The following is a 20,900-nucleotide window of genomic DNA, read 5'->3' as shown; positions in this document are numbered from 1 at the left end:
CACGATGATTAACATCACCATCAGCTCTCACTCTCCTTCAACTCCTCAGATTCCCTCACAGTCACAGGCTCACAACCAGCCATTCCCATAATATATTTGCACAGCACAAGACTCAAGAGTTTTGTCGTCTCCATTTGCCAACACATAAATGACAAACAAGTCAACCTCATTCTCATCTACACCGTATGGGTAGAACAAGGGGCCACACATGTTCGTCCTCTAACAATATTAATTATTAACAATTTCCTCTGCCTTAGTGTCTGAGATGACAATTTTTAATCACGCACGTTACGCGCGATTTAAATACAAAATAACTTATACTGTATGTACCTAGCGAAGTACCCTTGATCCTCAAACTTTGAAGGGTCAAGAAGGTCCAAGCCATGCGATCCATGAACACTATTATTACTTCATGCATTGCTAGTTGCCATGTCAGGGCATGTACTGTTGAGTAACAATCCAACTTAATTTGTAGGGGTCCTTGGTAAATTCAAATACAGTCGGACAGGACGGTACTATCTAGTACTAGCTACTGCTAGCTGTACCCTGCACTGCACTTGCAGTATAGTAGTTGGGAGATCTCTATCCATCTCCAATCCCACCAATTTCATCCTTATGTTGTTACTTTGAGAAGCTGATCTAAAGATCGTTTAGGTGAAATTAAGTTTTAATTAGTCCTTGATTAAGCTGCATTGCATGTAATTAAGAATTTGTCCTTGAAATCCAGAGAAGATATCTTTTCACAGTCCCCCACAGTCGATTCGATCATGAGTACGTACGATTAAATCTAAAGTAATTACTCATATAATTAATGATTTCAACGTCAATGGTTTGACTCAAGAAATTAGTTGTTGGAACTTTTGAAAAGTTGCACCATAAAAATATGTGCACACGCGAAGGCACATATCTGAGTATTGTGGTGGTCAACCAGGCACCATCGCATGCATGTGAGCCACATGTCCACCTTACGATGAAAGCTGAATCCACAAACCCAAAGATATCCAGACATGGAATTCAGCAGAACCAGTAGACCATTGCATCGATAGATAGATATATATATATATATGAATCTCTGCATAAACACAGACAGCACAAAAGAAAGAAATGGGAGGAAATGAAAGCAAATTAAACGTGGGGTTTTCACTTTTTATCTGTGGCGGTGGGGTCTTGTATTTCTCTCTGTCTTGTGGAATCTCTCATGACAACTGATTCTGCAAATTTTAATTTGGTTTATGTATAAAAATGCTATAATTTTAATGTCGCCCACTAGGGCGGTCGTGAGATTTAACAATTATATATTTTTATTTGATAAAGTTAAATGTTAGTGTGGTCGGTAAAATAATAAAAGTTTTGTTTCAAGAGATATGTGTTAGAAACAAGCTCTATCAAGTACACTTTTGTGTCAATGTACTATACGGTATATAAAAATATAAAGTAAAAAAAATAATTCAAAGACGGCCCTTTACAATAACATTACTTGCACCATGTCAAAACCGCCCGTCTAGCATAAAACTGACTATTTATCAATCAAGCATTTTTCGGATTTTAGTTGGGACTTGCAGTAAGAGATTCCAACATATATAGTATAAAGGCTGGAAATATACCCCATCCATATATCCATCAATCACTTCCTCTGGAATTTGGATGACAAGTACTTTGTCTCTACTATGTCAAGTGGTTTGATTTACATCCACTCATTATTACCACAAACCCTATGCAATTTTTAATAAAATATTATATATATATATATATTCATTATTGATTAATCACAGTGTGACGTACATATGAAAAAATAATCCGTTAAAATTGTAAAAGGATAAATTTAAACGGATGTTAAATGTAAGGAGGTAAGTATTTTCCTATACTCCGGATAATGCCATTTATAAACTCAAAACTCAAAAAAAATCAACGACCGACTACTTGATCATCAAAATGAGGATTGAATTGGTTTGTGGCTTGAGATGTGGTGTGATGTGTCGTACGACATGTACGTCCGTCCCATACACATGCATGCATGCAAATTCAGAAAGGAATTGATTATGAAGCAGAGGGATTGCAGTGCTAAGACGATATGCGGAAAGACCAATAAGTAAATGTAAAGACAACGACAAGGCTGCTTCGTCGTACGTGATACTGTAGACGGAAGAAGAAGAAGAAGAAGAAGACAAAAAGACTGAAATGAGTGGGGGAGCTTATATATAATCACGTAAAAACCAAGCAGACAATATCTTATCGCAATCTATATGCTTTTGATTGAATAGTACCGAGGGTTCCAAAGAGAGAGATGCACGAGATGCACACGTGTACATGAGATCTGGACTGGAAACATGGAGGAATGGGCACCGTCTGATCTGGTCTGGGCCTAATCACAGAGACCTATCTGCTCTCATCCTGCATGCTAATCACTTTCCCTTCTTTTTTGTTTTTGTTTTTTTTTTATTTTTCTGTTTTTTATGAACAAAAGTTTAGGGGGAAGGAAGGCAACCTTATTTCAAGAACAGAGCATATCGAGGTCTCTTCGAAGACTTACAGAGGAGGTCTTAGTCCCTTTCTTAGTTTTTATAGATTACCCATTAAAAGAGATTGTCGGCAACGAAACTTGACATATATTGAGTTAATAACTCATGAAAGACTTTATGCTCATATTTTCAAAAGAATTTGTAACGAGGATAAGAGGGTATTTAATAGTCATCCGATCAAATTTTTTGCATGCATTCACTCCCACTCAAGTTTTTCTTGAATACTAAGAACGAGAAAGCATCAAGAATGATACAGATAATATTCAATGCATATGGGAGCTCAAAATATCAACATCCAAGAAACAACCACCCAATTCCAATAATATTGAAGTGAGGCGCCACAGGAAATGCCTAACAAACAGAGAGCGACATCAGCGTATGGGCATGAATTAAATTGTACCAATAAGGTCTGCATAAACGAGTTATTATAGAGGTAAATGAATTAAACCAAGCAGGGACCAGTTGCGATGAATCTGGGTTGGTTTGGTTCATGACTGAATTGATTTGGTTGAACTAATCTAATGTCTTTCCGTTTTGAACAGGGTTTTTACCACCCAAGGCCAAGATCATACGCGTTTTCATGTACTTTCACAAGAAACAAAAAGAACAATAATAATTAACAACAAGAAGAAGAAGACAATTTATATTATATCTGGCCCCTCTGAATAATTATAAATTTGAAATTAGCTCATTGAAGCAATCAAAATGGTATCGGAAGATTTATCTTGAGTTGCTCTCTAACAAAACAAATATTTATTACATTCAATTTATGAGATATTTTTTCCCAGTTTTTTGTTTAAGTATAATGGCAGTGGTTGCTCACAGATTTAAAGGAGAAGGTCAGAAGAAAAGGATTATTCTTATTTATTTAGGTGTCCTTCTGCACAGGCTGGTTAAAATTGATCAGACAGTCGCAGGTAAAGCTAAACAGAGATGTTAATGGTGTGGGTGGAGCCCTGAGCCTCACCTTCAATTCCTCATGCATAAACACATATCATCTGGTACTTTGACAGAAATAAGGTAATAATAATCACTAATATATCTAATGATCTTCCTTAATGGGTTAATATTTCGACACAAACGATATTGACGAGGAGGATTCAAATATAAATAACTTCGCCTGCAGAGGTAACTGATGTTAACAACTTAATTACAAGTCCTTTGAGTAAAGGAGGGGGTCTCTCTCAATGCTTGTTATGATGGAAATGGATATGATTCTTAAAAGTATAACTTGGGTCTTAATCAAATGGGTTATTCACTAAAAAGTAAAAATCTTTCCCTCTTTATGAGTAGCTTAGGTCTTAATCAAGTGGGTTATTCACTAAGATTACATGATCATTGTATTGAATAAGATTGCCCACCAAACCAAACTTGAGCAGTTAAGTTCACTCCCTTTATTATTCCAATGCTTTTTGAGTAAGTATATTTATGTGGCCAAACCAACACACACTCTCTAATTTCTTTATATGAAATTATATGAAGGGAAATAGGTTATGAATTTATAGATAGCCAACAACAACCACCCACTTAAACTAACTCCCCCACTTTCCCCACTTAAATTATATGAAGGGATAAGGGAAACATATATTAAATATGTAAAGCTTAGAATCTGCTTTACCAAAAGAGGAAAACAAAGCACTCTCAATTAGATCAAATTAAAAAGCATTGATATGAAACCAGTAACTCATATCAGTAAAAAGTAGACCCTACAACAAAATTTATGATTTCTAATTGACCACTATCAAAAGTGAAAGAAAAAAAAGCAGAATCTATCTTTAAAAACTCAAAGTGGCAGAAGTATGGAAAATACTTCCCTCCTTATCGGGTAAGTAAGAGCTCCTACATTCATGTCAATAGAGTGTATTATGTATGATGAAGTCATATATGTAAAACTGTTATTCGCATGAAAAAAAAAATATCTCTTTACGGATAAGAAAGCAAGTAATATATTAATCTTGGTTCCATGATTAAGAGGATGCTTAATTAATCATATGGGTCACCCTACAACCCTGTGAGTTGCAACTTGCAAGAGGATTAAGATTATATATAGGGCCAAAACTTTATGATAAACATTGTTAATGAATCTAATTGTTTTTTCAATTTGGTTCTTTATGTAAATCGTACCAGGAAAGAAAAAGCATCGAGCCACGTACTGTAGATTCTTCAACTTGTTTGGTACACATGAAACAAAATAAGCTTAAGCAATGAGTTAAACAAGAGGGGTTTTTTTAATTAATTGTGGTGGCCCAAAAGGCCCCTGAGATTGGACTCACTTCCCAAACTTGTCGGCTTCAGGTTGTTTCAGAGAAAAGTAATTCAGAGCCGCCCACATCAGCCAATTTCAAGCCGCCAGCGAAAGAAAAAGAAAAAATTATATGAATTGTATTGCTCTCACTATCTTTCACATTTCAGATTCAGAATATATATTATATGTAATAATTAGCAGAGCAAAATCAGCCATCTCATGTGACACAAATCAGCAGAAAACAATAATAATCAGACAATTATGGGAAAATAATATCCAATATATTACTAAGATCCAAGTATTTGGCCATGACAGCTCAATTTACATAAGTTGCAAAGTTGTACAAATTGGTAGAAGTTTGAGCTAAGTAATGAAAGAAACTTCTCCATTTCCGGATACAGATAAAAGAGTGAGGCGCAATGAAATGAGAATAGAGAAGTTTTTCTCGAGAAAGAGACATACCGGAAACGTGCAAATTCTTATATAAAGAATAAATACATGGAAGAAAATAATAATAATAATGTGGTTGTTGGTGTTGGTGTTATTTAGCCATACAAATCCAGTGCTAAAATTAGCTGAGGTCCCCCCCTTCCTCCCTCCCTCAACGGCCAACCTCACATTCCTATAAACCGTGTTGCTGTGAAAGCCGCTGGAATTTGAAAGCACACTGGACTGAAATCCATAGGATTCTGGTTTTCTTCTTCTATCAATGTGATGATGCCCACTGAGTCCACATCAACACAGCTTGGCTTGAAACCCTACTCTACAGTCACAATCGCACTCCTTTTTTAAGCAGTAAATCTTGTCTTATTTATTGACATTATTGTCATATTAAAACCCAGTAAGAAACTGGGAACTATATTCCAACTATAATAATAATGCAGCAGCAGCTACTCTGTGAGTGAGCAAAGGGCCACAGAGGAAAACAGAGGAGAAAATGACACCAAATTAATTTGCCTACCAAAAGGAATAGGGGAAGAAAATTCAGACTAGGATGGGGTAAAATTGAGAGCCAAAATATCAAAATTAATGAAAGTGATCGAAAGTCGGTTGTTTTGTTACTTTTTTTGGGTGAGCATTAAAATTTTACAAGATGAAGTAGGAAAGGTGTGTTTGTTACAGAGTGTACATCTTTTTTCTCACCTACTAACTGGATTTGATTCCTTTTTCTTTGTCTCCTACATCACTGCATGTTTCTGTTGGTAGCCGAAAATATCCAAAAGGGATTTGCCTTGGTTACTCTCTATAGTTGGCTCTTTCCAAAGTACAACCGAGTACCATAGTTCATGCATAAATCAAGACGACTACTGTGCTGATGCACTGTGAGTTCCACATACATGAACGGTCATGACTGGCACGCACGACCGATTCTAACATTAATGCACTTGCATTGTTAAAAGAAGATATAATAGGAAGGCGAACGTGCTTCTTATTAACCCCTCCGTTGATGGTCCTTGAAATATGGTCAATATGGGTCATCCTCTGTAGTGTCCTTGAACTCAAAAGAACAAAGCTTTGGAGAAAGAATTGTGCAACACAAACAAAGAAGAAAAAAAGGTATACTACCAGGCAAGATTTTGTTCAACATTATTCATCCCTTGGCAGATTCTTGTGATCATTTATATTTGTATTAGCTTTGAAAAAAGAAAACTACAGAATAGAGGTCGAGCCTGACAGTCGAATAATTTGGGGGAAAGGCATAAAGCTGAAGTACAGAAAGGCCACACAGAGGTGTGTTGTAATAATAAACAATAATGCCTCAAATATATAGTTTGAGAAGTTTAAGAAAATTGATAACATAAAAGTAGCACCAAATTAATTTATTAAAACAGAAACCACAAGGTGTGATGTGGTTGACAAACTGTCATCTCTAATTGGCGAGTTATCTAGTGCCTCAATGACAAGAGTACGAAATCCGTCAGAAGCACTTTGTGGCTAGGTGCAAGCCAAATTCTGAACGGAGATTAATCTCATCATTTGAGTGTGGAAACATCTCGTTGTATTTACAAAAAAAAAAAAAAAAAAAAAAAAAAACTGAAAATTGATTGCATCACTGGACATTAGAAGTTAGGTATCCATTTTCCTCAGTTTAAAGTATTTAAACTTCGGTGCAAGAGAGAAGACACAATATTCCGGTGGTCCTTTAAGAAAAATAAATTCATAATTGAGCCGTTTAGTTGAATAATTAAAGATGCACAAGGTTTGCGTGTTCGACAGGGAACTGAACAGGTGGGGTTATTATTTAGCTGCTGCTAGCTTTGCTACGGTGAAAACCTGAGTTTGGTTTACAAAATTACAACTTCCAGTAAAAAACTACAAAAAGAAAAGACCAACGCTAACTAATGGCCGTTAGAGAGAGGGCTAACGGCGGAATCCTTGCAGGGACTAGGTGGCAGACTGCTTCTTCCACAAGCCACGAGGCGTTGCACGAAACCCTCGATTCTATCTCCGTTTGTCTCCGTCAATAACCGCTTCCCGCCAAACGGTAAAGACTCCACCCCTCTCTCCTTCAACACCTTCACTTCCTCCTCCGATCTAGGGCCCACAACCCCTTCGCTGCCCAATCCGAACGCCTGCACGCACATAATAAAACGCCGGTAGAATCACTCCGTCACAAAAACAAACACCATATTTATTTTTTTTCTCTCTGCAAATTGCAATCAAACAAAAGAAAAATAATCGGTATATAAATTTATATACCTGAATTCTCACGTAATCCGTACGGTTCCAGCAGAAGGCGTTCCCCATCATTTGGTCAATGGTCTCGGAAACTCCGTCAAGGACAATGTCAACGACCGACGACTTGTCGTTACTTTGGGGTTTACCTCCGGTTAAGGGGCCGTTGCCTAACGACAAAACCAGCAAGTCCTCGACACCGTTGACGGAGGGGAAGTCGCGCTTGTTGTTGAGCACGTGCGTCACAGCAGCCGCCGTCGGATTGTTCATCACCAGACCCCCGTCCACGGCCGAGCAGGACGTCTTTCCGTCTTCGGAGCTCAGGCTGAACGGCTTGAAGACGCTTGGCGTTGCTGACGTGGCGCGGCAGACTTTCCACAACTCGAAGTTGAAACTCGGCGACTCGGAGGCGTCTGCTCGGGAGAAGACGAAAGGGGCCGAGCTCTTCATGTCGTAGCAGGGAATCAGGAGAGGCTTACACGTGTCCTTGAGCGTCAAGACCTTGCCGTCCTCCCTAGTCAACAACTCGGTCAAAACCTTGTCCATGCTGCTGCCTGAGTATCTCCGGCGACGGCGGAAAACTCCAGCTAGCCTGACCTTGAACAAGTCGGAGTTTTTCCCGGCGATGGAGTTCACAGCTTCTCTGGCGGTATAGAGAGGACGGCCGGAGCCGTCGTCGGCGACAAGCATGGCGGCGAGGACGGCTCCGATACCGGTTCCGGCGATGAGGTCGAAGAAATCGGAGATTTGAGCGTGTGAGTCGCCGGTCTTGAGGCGGATCTGATCCTCGAGGTGGATCAAGGCTGCTCCGGAGACAATGCCGGTGGTTCCACCGCCATCAATGCTGAGAATCCGAGTCTTCTTTGTGGTTTCGCAGTGAGAGAGCCATTTCTGCTCAAGCTTCGTGAAGATCTCTAAGGTGACCTTACTTAGCTCCATCTCTCTGTTAGCGACTGTGCCAATATAAAAAAGATATAATTACAGTCCTGTAGATAGCGAAGGAGAGAGAGAGGTTCTGATTGTTTGAATGTTTGCAAAAGAGAGAGCAACGTGGAAAAGAGAATGAGAGGTTTCACGCTTTGTTGCTGAGAGGCATTAATGGCGGAAGAATGCGCTCGCTCTGTTTCTGTTTCGCTCTCACGAAAACAAAGTGGTTTTGAGTAGTTGAGAGTTATAACAAATCAGTGGGAGGGGGGGGAGACTGGGAGTGAGAGTGGGACGGCGTATTTGGGAAGGACCTTGGTTTATATATACGCGAGCCCTTGCTCTTGTCGCTTTTTGCTGTTTTTATTTTTATTATCTTCTTTTTTTTTGTCAAAATATTATTTTTGAACTTCAGCTTTTACAAAATCGTGTGTAGTGTGTCCTTGCACGTGCAATTGCGCGTGTTAATTTCGGGTAACGGGAAGCGCGAACTTCGGCTTGTTAGCCGGCTCAGCTGCCGCTCGTCAACCATAGGTATTTACTCTCACTTTTTCTTTTTTTTTTCCCGCAGGATTTATGCGTTTTTTTTTTTCTTCCTATTAATCTATTATGGTTTAGATGGTATTAGGAATTAGATACCAATTGAGGAAGGAGAGTGGAAATGAAGGTGAAACACCATGGAAGTAACCCACTGGTGTTGCCAGCAAATGGCCCAAAATCTATGTTACAAGGCCCTTAATTAACTGATCCAAACAATAAACAAATCATGGGATGTTGTCATTACTCTAAGCAAAGTAGTGAAGGAAGGAGGGTCACTAACTTGACGTGCATTAACTAAGTTGAAATTTACTAGTTAGATCATAGATGACAAAATATCCATTGGGGTAGCGTAATACATATATTGATATACATCACTGATAAGCAATGCTTGTATCGGTCATCTATACCCGTGTAGGTAATGTGGGACGAAATATGGTTCAATTATGGTGTGAAAAATTTATTAAAATAAAGTAGCTCAAAGTTAGAAGGAAATCGTGCAAGAGAGGAAAATTCCAATTAAATGTCAATTATGGTGATAGGAAAATAAGGAAGGCGTATTGTTGGGATATTCTAATTGATTAAGGAAGTTTGAAGCAATTATGATTCTATCAAAATTTGTATTTAATTTAATTTTTAATTTTATATTTTGAAGAATAAGTTATCTATTAGGATATTATTTTCCTAATATAATTTTAGCTATGATTTTTATTATTTTCTTGTTAGTTAAGTTTAGGAATATTCCAAAACCTAAAGTTTCCTACGGTCTTAGTGTTTCTTTATTTTCCATTTAAGCCAACTCATGACGTTGTATTTGTCAATTTAGTCATCTTATTTTCAATCAATATATTTGAAGTTTACTTAATTTCTCTGATGAATTATAACATTGTTACTCGTAAAGTTATAGTTCGATCTCCCTATCCTTTATATTTCGATGAGTCAATAGATGAATCTAGGTCCACAATCACCGGCATGACTCAAATATTACTTGTGAAACAAAAATTGCTTGATGGGTTGGCTAGCCAGAAGCCTAACTATATAGGCTAAGGCAGGTACTAGGTGCTGAAGTGAAGTCAGAGAAGAGGCCCTCCACATCTACACCATAGCCATCGCAGAGACAAATGGTAGTAGCTAGGTTAGGAGCTTAGGTAGGTGCCAATTACCACGCAATAATTTGAGGCTTGGGGAAAGGAAATGGTTTACAACTTTTACATATGATAAAGTGTCATATTATAGATCAATGATTCAATGTCAAGGTAGATAAATATTAATTGCCCAGCATCATCAAGCAGACTTGTACCTCAAAAAACCAAATCAATGATGCAGCCAGATATTCATTTTAATTAGCATCTAAAATTATGAAGCTAATTATGTTAGATTGAAACTTTGGATGCTGCCCACTTGATTAAATCTATATTGCAGGTTTATTATATATACAGTACACTTTATATTAGTTGGTTGAATCTTAACTGATGAGATGCGACAGAAAGTTTCTACAAATCTCATGATCTGTTTTAAGACATCACACCTTGCTCAAATCTTAATTAACATAATTAAACCCCAATTACGCATTTGACAATCCCTGCCAAATACAAAGTCTGTCTCTCATCTCACAGAGCATCCATGACAGGATCACACCTACACAGACGAAAACACCATATCTTACTATTGAAGGCCCATCTCTGCTTTTGCTTTTATTTATAAAACAGGACCAGCATGTCAAAGTGATTTTTCCTCGTGTACATCACTCGAAGAAAGATTGTTTTCTGCAAACATGGTTAGACCAGTTAACTAGGGTAATATGCTCGTTTCTTTACATTTAAGTTCGATCACCTCCCTTATAATAAGTTTGAGTAATTTAATTAAAATAGTTTAGACTAAAATACCAAAGATTGTTACAATGGGAGAATTTATCTTTTTGTTTTTTGGCTTGAAGATGTGTAAGTTTTCTAATTCAACTGCCAAAAGCCCCAAAACTCCACATCTTTCATCACGAGTGAAATGATTTCAACTTTAAAAATGCGTCATGGACCACGGTTCAACAATGAAGAACTAATCATTGTTTTGCGGGCGTGAAAATTCTAAAACTCACTTCTCAGTTAAGTTTTAGTATAGTCCTTATCATAATGTGATGATAATTTGAAGGCTTGCTTTCTAAGTTTGTTTTTCTGGTTCGAATCTCCACGACATCATAGTTAGGTGCGTGTGTGTGTGTGAAATTCCCTCTCATTCATGTGTTATTGTGTTATTGGTTTAATATAGCAAAACGTGATATCTCCGTTGTATAAGATTATAATATAAAAATTTCTCTCCTAATTTAAACTATCATACTAAAAAAAAGAGAAATATGCTTTCGGAAAGGACCACTTTTATGTGCTCCTTTATATTGCGTGTGAAATGTAAAAACCCAATAAATATACAAAAAAAAAAAAGGAAGATCAAATCAAAGGATGAACAAAACTTGAACTTACTATTATTAGGATGAAGTGCATAAATAGTTTATTAGAAACATTACACAAATGATTTATTACGTACTAAACACCCAAGAAATCATATGGTTCCTGATATTAACAAAAAACAACTAATTATTTCTAAAACTCACTTCTCAGTTAAGTTTTAGGGGATAGTCCTTATCATAATGTGATGATGTTTTGAAGGCTTGCTTGCTAAGTTTATTTCTCCGGTTGAAATCCCACAATATCATAATTGTGTATGTGTGAAATTTCCCCTCCTTTTATGTGTCATTGTGTAATTAATCGAAGACAATAAAAAATGCTATATGCATTGCATAAGAAGATAAAAATTTCTCTCTTAGTTTAGACTATCTTACTGAAAAAGAAGAAATATGCTTTCAGAAAGGACCACTTTTCTGGGCTCCTTTACATTGCGTGTCAAATATAAAAACCCAATAAATATATAAAAATATATAAAATCAAAGGATAAACAAACTTAAAACTTAATATTATTAGGATTAAGTGCAGAAATATTTATTAATATGTGAAACATTACACAAATGATTTATTACTAAACGCCCAAGAAATCATATGGTTCCTGATATTAACAAAAAAAAAAAACCCAAAAACAACTAATTATTTTAATAAAATTAAATTCGGCTCCCTATGGAAATAAAGCATCTTCATTTTTTTTTGGGTCGAAATACAGCATCTTCATAAACTTCAATTTAAGCAATGTAGACAACGACCGCCACAGCCATTAAAACCTGCAAAATAGGTAACCCATTGGAAGGTGAAGCCTGGCTCTTTTTAATCACAGCTTTACGACGTCTAGGTGGGGTACCCCCTGGGGAAGGAGGAGGATTGGACACCACTGTTGGTGCGGAAGGAGGAGGATTGGACACCACTATTGGTACGGAAGGGGGAGGATTGGGCCTCACAGTTGGAGGATTGGGCCTCACCGTTGGGGGATTGGGCCTCACCATTGGGCTAGGGTTTGGAGGTGGCCTAGTAATAGCACTTGGAGATCTATTTGGGTTGTAGCTTGGTGAACCACTTGGGCTGGGCATTGGATAACCATTGGGGCTGATGCTTGGTGAAGCGCTTGGGGTAGGAGACGGGCTCAAGTGGACCGGGCTCGGAGATGGGCTCGAGAAAGATGGAGTCTGTGACGGGGACGGTGTCGAACTTGATGCGTGAACTTGGATGTGAAGCTTCTGGCCGGCCTTGCAGTGATCATGGAGACTAGAAATGTAGAAGAAGTCGCCAGGCATGGTTATCTTTACATTGTCGTTGCCAGAGGCAAAGGTAAATAATGGATCTTTTGCCATGCATTCTTTGTAACCCTTATGGTCCACTTGTACCAAATTCTCCTTCTTGGCATCATACTCAAAAACTGCACGTGCAATTTACAATGCATGTTAAAAAAAAACTTAAAGACATCAAATTATTTCGCAAAATTTATTTACCAAATGATATATCGGTAGACTTACCGAGAGTGTCTCCAACAGTGAAGTGCTTGTTAGATGACCACGTCTTGTAATTAAAGTGGCCTTGGTCAGTCCAGCCATGAGAGTCACCGACCTTGTAAACAGCACCAAAACAGACCCCAACCAAAGCCATTGCCATGAAGAAGAAAACCATTGAACTCTTAGCCAAAGCCGCCATGGCGAAACCACCAAGCTCAGAGAGACAGAGAATTAGCTTAGATATATTGTATTAGTTTGGTGCAATGCAATTGTGATGAGGAAAAACCAAAAGCTGGTGCGTATTTATATAGTGATATGCCAAGGTGCAAATTGAGGAAATTAAATTATAAAACGTTCTTTCTTGGAAGATGTTAATAGTTAATTGGTAATTAGAGAAACATTCTTTGGTTAATTTATTTTGTTGATTGGCACGTCAGGATCAATTCATTTCATTGGTGATATTTTTCACAGATTTAGGAAATTAATTAAGACCATCTTGGTTAATTTTGAGGATAATCATATTCACAGCTCACAGTGCAATAAAAGTTCACTCGTTTTGCCCTATTTGGGTGAGTCTAGACTGCAATTAAAATTACTAGGGTTATTTTTTCAAATTGGCAAAAAAGAGCCGTATTCAGTGGACAGTAAACTTGCCTTGATCTATGGTATATGGTTTGCCAAAAATGTTTCTACTATATTTTTTTTCCTTTTTCCTTTACGCGGAGTTATTAATTGATAATTTTTTTGTCTAAAATTTATTCCCTTTGTGCCAATTTTGATTTGGAATGGCTATTAAAATTATTCTTTTTCATAATTTTCTTTGCATTTACTAACACATGGATATTCAAATTATTCCATTTCAGATTAGCTAAGTGAAATAGAATACAGAGAAAAGAATTGTGTAGTAGATGGGTTTAGCTAACTGGAGCTATAACATGGGTCTTGGCGTTTGTTATTTTGATTTTGCTCCAAGTTGGAAATATTCATTAGTTATTGATGACTTGATTGGGGTGTCTCGTCCCCGTCTTATTTGTGTTGATTTTATGTAGTTGTGTTGTCTGGGGTTTCCCAATTCACAAAAACAAAAAAATAAATAAATAAAATAAAATCCGTTTCCTAGTTTTCCATGCGTTTACTAACACAAACCCCAAAGAAAAAATTATGTGGCTTTCATATCACGATTTGTAATCAAATACTTGAAAATCCACATGAATTAGATTAATTAGGGGATTAGTTTATCCAAATTAATCCAGTTCATTCTCTCCCTATTATTGGTAAGTGAACGTGAAAAAACTATATTACCCAGAACAAATATGGATGCTGTTGGCTGAGTAAATTCTGCAATGGTTTTTTTGTATAGGCAACTTTATTTTATACCTTGAAGATATCATAAATTGATTTGCTCATACATTGATAATTTTCTGCATTCTTTGTTCAAATGATACTGAATTCTTAAAAATATTTAACATGATACAAAATCGTGCTTGGTAACAACCACATTGGCGAGGTTGAGTTTCTCAACTCTCTTTGGGATGTCTTTTTGGTCCACCTTTGTTTTTTGTTTTTTTTTTTTTTCAAAGGGAAAAAGAATAAGAGCTCTTGGAAGACAATGGGAATGACTTTTATCGAGTGATTATCATGGAAATTGAAGGCACAAAAATTCTTGTTTTATGAGTAATTTTAGCTATTCATTTCGAAGGCTGCACTTATAAAAGATTGTACAGCAAAGAAAACCAGGAGGTTCCTGACATAAACACAAAAACAAACTAATAAAATAAGCAATCTTCCTAATTAAACACCAATTAATTAAGCAAGGTAAGCAAGAACCCCCATCACAACAAGCATAAACAAGCCACTAGAAGACTTGACAGATAGAGCACTGCTCTTGTTAGGCGAGGTAGGAGCCTTTGCACTTGGAGATGGAACCGGGGCGGACGATTCATTGTGGTGAGAATGGTTTGAGCTGGGTGCAGGGCTAGGGCTAGGGCTTGAGTGGCTTGGGCTAGGTGCCTGGCTAGGTTCAAGAACCCTAATGTCAACTTTCTGGCCAGCCTCGCAGTGCCCAGGAAGACCACAGATGTAAAAGAAATGGCCAGCCTTCTTCAACTCTACAGCGTCGTTGCCAGAGTTGTAGGTTGATAATGGAGCTTTTGAGTTGCAGCCGTTGAATTCTGTGAGGGTTTTCACTTGCACCACATTTTGCTCCTTGGCATTGTACTCAAAAACTGCAATATGCAATCTTACATGTTAAAACAGAAAGGAACACAAATGGTAGTTTGCTTGATATTGATTTGGGTTAAAGCAACTAGCTAGTATGCAGACCAAACTTCACATTAGGAACATGCAAGGTACCATAATTTTGATTCAAATACAAAAGTGGTAATAATACTTGGTTTCACATTATTTGTCCACAAATCTTGGATGTATCTATCTAGATATAAAAAGGGTTTCTCGAGTCTATTTCACACGGTTAAATTCATCAATTGTTGTCCATACAATTTGAATTCACGATAAGTTTTCAATAAAACAAGGAAAGAATCCACACAAAATATAAGAGGGTACAGAGAACCCTACCTTTTATTAGAAGTTGTTAATTGTAAAGCATGCTAAAACCCATATAACATTAGAAAAAAAAAAGGGGGGAAAACACTTACCGATAGTGTCTCCAACAACGAAGTTCTTAGTAGATGCCCAATCCTTGTAACTAACACTGCCTTTGTCTGTCCAGCCGTTAGAGTCACCCACCTTGTACACAGTCCCAAAACAGACCCCAAACAAAGCCATAACCATGAAAAAAAGCATTGAATTCTTAGCAAAAGCCATGGCTGACCACCAACCTAAGAAAGTCACAGAGCTTTTTTTAGAAGAGAGATGAATAAAGTAGTAGATATGTATGGTTGTTGAACTTGAAGGCACTCGTGAAGAAAACGTTGCAAGTGAACGTGTATATATATAGTGCTAGAGCGAGGTGCAAATTCAGGAAATTAAATCAAAAAATGGTAATTAATTTTTTTTAATTACGAAGGCAATCTTTTGATGGTTTGATCTGGCGCGTCCATTAAATCCAGAGCATCTTCATTCTGTGATTTTTTTTAGCATTCTTCTTCTTCACCAAATCCACATTATCTTGAATTTAAGAAGAATTTGTATTAAAAAAAGGCAATAAATGTGGCTTGACATAAGCGGCCTTTGTGATTCTTTCTTTGTTCGTATCATTTACTATTTGCCAAGTTTAGAAGAAGTTTAATATATATGTTTAATTGTTATGTGTATTATTTATTAGCATTAATTATTAAAACAAATGAAAAAAAAAGAAAAGGAAAAGGGGTGGAGGGGTGGGAGGAGTGGGGTAACTGCCATATTCAGAAGATGGGTTTTGTATTTTAATTTTTATATATATAATTGTTTTATCATTTTACTTCGACTTATTGTATTTTATCACTTTATTTAATCACGGACAATTTATGGGATTTTGAATGTTTCATCTTTAAGACTTTCTTCTTTTTCTTTTGTTTTCCTATATTTGATTCAAGCCGCAAATCTTTATTAAAGATTACGCTCTTGTTTCAGATGGTTTAGTTGTCTTTTATTCTCTTTTAGGGTGCTTTTATTTTATAGAAGCATCTACTATCAAAAAACCAAAAGCACCAAGTTTGGATCTCAACGTAATAAGAAAAACATAAATGGGTCGAAAACGAGTTCATTTAGAAATTTCTGACAATTTTAAAGCCCATCTTGAGTTTGCAGAAATATCAAGCCTACCCCAACCCAGCCCAAGCTACCTCCACATAGAACTCTGGCCCATCTTCAAACCCTCTAATGTCCAAAGTCCGGCCTCTTTAACCAGTCAAATTATTGTGGGCCTCGATGTGCAAACGCACTTCCTCTAGTTATAGTTTACTCTGGAACCAGTGGAGGATATCTCTATCCAGTGTTTGATTATGACATTCTAATCCAAGAAAACAAACAAGTCCCAAAATAAAATGAGCAGAGGAAAATGCTTATCCACAGCCCCTGAAAATAGCGAACACTCTCCCTCCTCAGTGTTCATTGTCATCCCGTTGACAGGCTGAAGACCCATTGCCTGCCTATTCTGCCCTTTACCACAGTCACTACTTTAGTGGGTTATTATATTTCTTACATAAAAATATCGCAGCCCCAACAGTTTCGCTCAGAATACCAGTCTTCGGCTTTCATGGCGACCCACTTCTCTCCTGCAACCCCTGTACGCTTCTTCCTCCAACCCACGCAAAACCCTCCCAAAACCCTCCTCTCCGTTCGAGGTACATAACCCATCAACCATTTTATGGATTCATTGCATTCTAATTAGTGGTAATTGATGAGCTTTATGACTTGCTCTCCAAATATAAAAGCCAATGATTCAATTTCGAAGGGGCCCTTTTGGAGTTCAGTAGGAAAACTGCATAGCTTAGTGTTAGTGGGCTGAGTTTGTAACTTCGTTTATGTTTGATGGTCATTTTTGTTTCGCATGCTAAATGCTCTAAAAGTTGACATTTTTGCAGACTCCTTTGGCGGAGGACCGGTTTGTAAGAAATGCCAGCCCATAACGGTTAATGTATGCTCATGGAGCTCAACTGTTAGTTATGTAGGATCTCAGGATGGTTCCATGAAGTTTTCTGGTAATCCTATTGTTGTCAAGAAGCAATTGTTGCAAAAGAGGCAAGTTTTATTTGTGCCAAAGAATTATACTCTGGTTTCTGTTGTCAGCATGGGACTAAAAGTTGGGATATGAATGCAATTGTTGGCTTAACATTTGACAACAATACACTCAAAATGAATCTATTCTCTGACTCTCCATAGTCATTGATGTTATCCTTGCAATTTGTGAATGCAATGGAGATTTGGGCTGTGTGGTGCTACCACTATGGTTTATGTAATTGCTTTGAGTTAGTGGTTGTGTAGTAGGTATATGTTTGCCTTCCAATCAAAATTTTTTTCTTCTCTTTCATATTTCCTTTCGGTTGACATATCCAGAGCTGGAACTGTAAGGGCTGCCACTATTGAAGAAATAGAAGCAGAGAAGTCTTTGATAAAAAAAGATGCTGTAAGTTTGTCTATGGCTTCTTTTATTAAAATACGTAGTGTGTGATTGGGTTGGGGAGATTTTAGGCTCTTTGGATTTTTCATGGAGTCAGGAAGAAACAACTTGTATTGAGAATGTAAGTTATATTTCAGAAAGGAAGGATGGAAAAGACTATCGAACTGGTACGGTCCAATTTCAATTCTATTCGGACAGGGAGGGCAAGCCCAGCCATGCTGGACAAGATTGAGGTATGACTTAATTTAGGGTTTGTCTAGCTACTTTTGTAATTCATTTTTGTATAGATTGAAGACATGGTGCTGTTATTTTTGCTCTAAGAATAGTTATAATACAATACTTTTCTAGGTTGAATACTATGGAAGCCCCGTTGGCTTGAAGACCATTGCTCAAATTAGTTCTCCTGATGCAAGTTCCTTCTTGGTTCAGCCATATGATAAATCCAGGTATTTCATAAACTAAAGACACGATACTAGTAGGATTCATTGAAGACCAGTGCGCTATGCTGCATTCCCAGTCATGCAATAGCCACTTGTCTGCTTTGGAATGGTCACTGCTAAATTTTTTCCAAAATCAGAGGAGGAGAGACATTATTGACTGACATAAAACCCAGCTGAAAACTAGCTAGCGGGCTACCGCTTTCTCTGATAGGAGCTCGTTTAAGATTTTCTCTGTATCTATGCACAATAAGTAGACGAAGTACATGGTAAAATTATAGAATCAGGTGATTTTCCCAGTGATTCTTTATTGCCTTCTCTCTGATACCAAAAAGAAACATCGATGTTTGAGCTAGTTATTTCTATTGGAAGAATGCATTTGGGATCAATTGATCATTTGATTAGTTAAATTTTTTTTTTCCTTTCTTTTAATTGTTATAACCTCTTTTTCAGCTTAAAGGCTATAGAGAAGGCCATAGTTAGCTCTGATCTTGGTTTAACTCCAAATAATGATGGAGAAGTGATTCGGTTGACCCTACCTCAACTTACAGCAGAAAGAAGGAAGGTATTTCTCATCTTTAATCTTTGATTTATTATATAAATGAGCTAAGGGATTTTCAGCTCTTCCTGTTGCTTTGGCCAATCTACATATACTGAGATGCAGTAAATTGTATGTTTACACTCTAGAGATCATACCTCATGACACTTCCCTCTCTCTCTCTCTCTCTCTCTCTCTCTCTCTCACACACACACACACACACACATTCACGCACATTTTTGGTTGTGGTGGAATGTCATAGTTGAAGATGACGAGATTATTAGGAGCTTTGGTATATCTCCATGATTTGACCCTTATATTTTTTAATTGACTATGCAAGTTCTACTTTACTATATCAGTTTTTAAAGGTTGAGACTTCTAGTATTTGGCTTAATAGCTTGCTTTTGTAATTGTTTTATGAAAAGCATATTCCTTTAATTTTATCATACATTGAGAATTAGCTGTAATCTTGGTACAAATTATATGGAATTCCTAAAAATATTCAACATGATAGAAGCCATGCTTCGTTGTACAGGCAGTGGTGACAAAATCATTATAGGAAAAAAAAAAAAACAGAAACATTCTGTTTTCTGATGATGCACAATAATCAGTCACGTTCTTTAATATGTGCTCCTTTTTTATTCCATGCAGGAATTGTCAAAAGTAGTGGCAAAACAGACCGAAGAAGGAAAGGTACAGTAGTATCTTTGGTTGATAGTTGGAGAAAACTCTCCTTCTTTAGTTTGTGAATTATAAGTAATTAATATTTTCAGAGTTTGATGGTTTTGGCTGTGTTGTACACATGCTTAACCAAATCCCACAAATTGATATACTAAATAATTGACCCCCAACCCCAGCTCCCTTTCCCGTCCTTCAGTTCAGTTGTTCGTGGTGAGCTCTAATCATGGCACCATATTGAAGTAAAAGCACGGAGCAATTAATGCATTTTAAAACTTCCTATATTAACATTTATACTTTAAAGTGATTGATCTTGTTCTTCTGAAAGACCTATTACTCAATCGTTATAGGTGGCATTGAGGAACATCAGAAGAGATGCTTTAAAAGCTCTCGACAAACTTGAGAAGGTTTGAATCTTAAAACCCACTCCTGCAACCTCTCTTTCTTTCTCGCTTCCTGGCATTGCCTTTGGGGCCCCCCTTTGTTTCTTTTATTTTTCCAGCACCATTTTACTTTTAGATTCCTTATTGACATAAGCTTTTTTGTTTTTCTAAAAGGACAAAAAGCTCTCTGAAGATAATGTCAAAGACTTATCTAGTGATTTGCAGGTAATTTAAATCTTTTGTTTAGTTGATTATCTAGTATGCTGCTGGACCACATTCAATGCACCACGGTATCATTAAGCCAACTAAACTAGGTATTGTGGTTTGCATAAAGAAGCCAACTGACGGATTTGTTTCTTAGCCATCTTTTGTGGACATTTCACGCACCAATTTCTTGTTTCATGAGTGGTTGGGTTTTGATTTCAAAGGTTACAGTAGAAGATACATTTTCTAAACTTATCATTTAAAACAGTTCTGTTCCTGTAAAATACGACGCTCACCTTTTTTCTTTATGCAGAAATTGACAGATGAGTATGTGAAGAAGCTTGATACCGTCTTCAAACAAAAAGAAAAGGTAGTTTCTCCATTTGATTCTCATTTTAACCTAAGTCGTTATTGAAGTTTAACATAATTTGCAATCGTGTTTCAGGAATTGCTGAAGGTTTAGTGATTGTTCATGCACTGATGTAAATGGTTGAGCTTCTATCTCCAACAAACCTTCTGTTTTTTGTGCGGATAATTTGCAGTGCTGTCTATACCTCACCCTTACAAAGCACCTTTTGAGATAACCAGACATTTTGTTTTTAAGGTTACGTGAAAAATATGCCATGTTATGCAAGGCTTTTCAATTAGAAGCGTGCACCACATTAATATCTCAACTTCTCTGTGGGTGGCAATGATCATTATATTAAAGATGTTAAAAGTCAAAATTTCAATATTCAGTTCCACTATTTTATGTTCTTTGAACTGGGCTCTAATCTAT

The 20,900-nt window shown here is 37.1% G+C and overlaps 4 protein-coding genes across 4 annotated transcripts; 1 reads left to right on the top strand and 3 right to left on the bottom strand.

Moving 5' to 3' along the window:
- On the bottom strand, positions 6,902-9,144 carry LOC18767897 (probable inactive patatin-like protein 9). The gene is made up of 2 exons (XM_007199875.2): positions 7,465-9,144; positions 6,902-7,337 (listed from the first exon to the last, which is right to left on the bottom strand). Exons 1-2 carry the CDS (start codon positions 8,377-8,379, stop codon positions 7,104-7,106), a joined length of 1,149 nt encoding a protein of 382 aa, XP_007199937.1. The 5' UTR covers positions 8,380-9,144; the 3' UTR covers positions 6,902-7,103.
- LOC18766174 (blue copper protein) lies at positions 12,083-13,022 on the bottom strand. Its single transcript, XM_007200711.2, has 2 exons — positions 12,848-13,022; positions 12,083-12,750 (listed from the first exon to the last, which is right to left on the bottom strand). Exons 1-2 carry the CDS (start codon positions 13,020-13,022, stop codon positions 12,083-12,085), a joined length of 843 nt encoding a protein of 280 aa, XP_007200773.2.
- On the bottom strand, positions 14,630-15,646 carry LOC18768478 (mavicyanin). The gene is made up of 2 exons (XM_020553598.1): positions 15,478-15,646; positions 14,630-15,048 (listed from the first exon to the last, which is right to left on the bottom strand). Exons 1-2 carry the CDS (start codon positions 15,644-15,646, stop codon positions 14,630-14,632), a joined length of 588 nt encoding a protein of 195 aa, XP_020409187.1.
- On the top strand, positions 16,750-20,880 carry LOC18768823 (ribosome-recycling factor, chloroplastic). The gene is made up of 11 exons (XM_020553682.1): positions 16,750-17,106; positions 17,347-17,503; positions 17,819-17,888; positions 18,020-18,115; positions 18,231-18,328; positions 18,773-18,884; positions 19,509-19,550; positions 19,886-19,942; positions 20,093-20,143; positions 20,436-20,492; positions 20,568-20,880. The coding sequence occupies exons 1-11, from the start codon at positions 17,019-17,021 to the stop codon at positions 20,583-20,585; spliced, it is 846 nt and encodes a 281-aa protein (XP_020409271.1). The 5' UTR covers positions 16,750-17,018; the 3' UTR covers positions 20,586-20,880.

Source organism: Prunus persica, chromosome G8 (assembly GCF_000346465.2).
Source record: "Prunus persica cultivar Lovell chromosome G8, Prunus_persica_NCBIv2, whole genome shotgun sequence".
NCBI lineage: Eukaryota > Viridiplantae > Streptophyta > Magnoliopsida > Rosales > Rosaceae > Prunus > Prunus persica.
The sequence above is the reverse complement of the archived record's forward strand: the minus strand, read 5'-3'. Positions and strand labels throughout refer to the sequence as shown.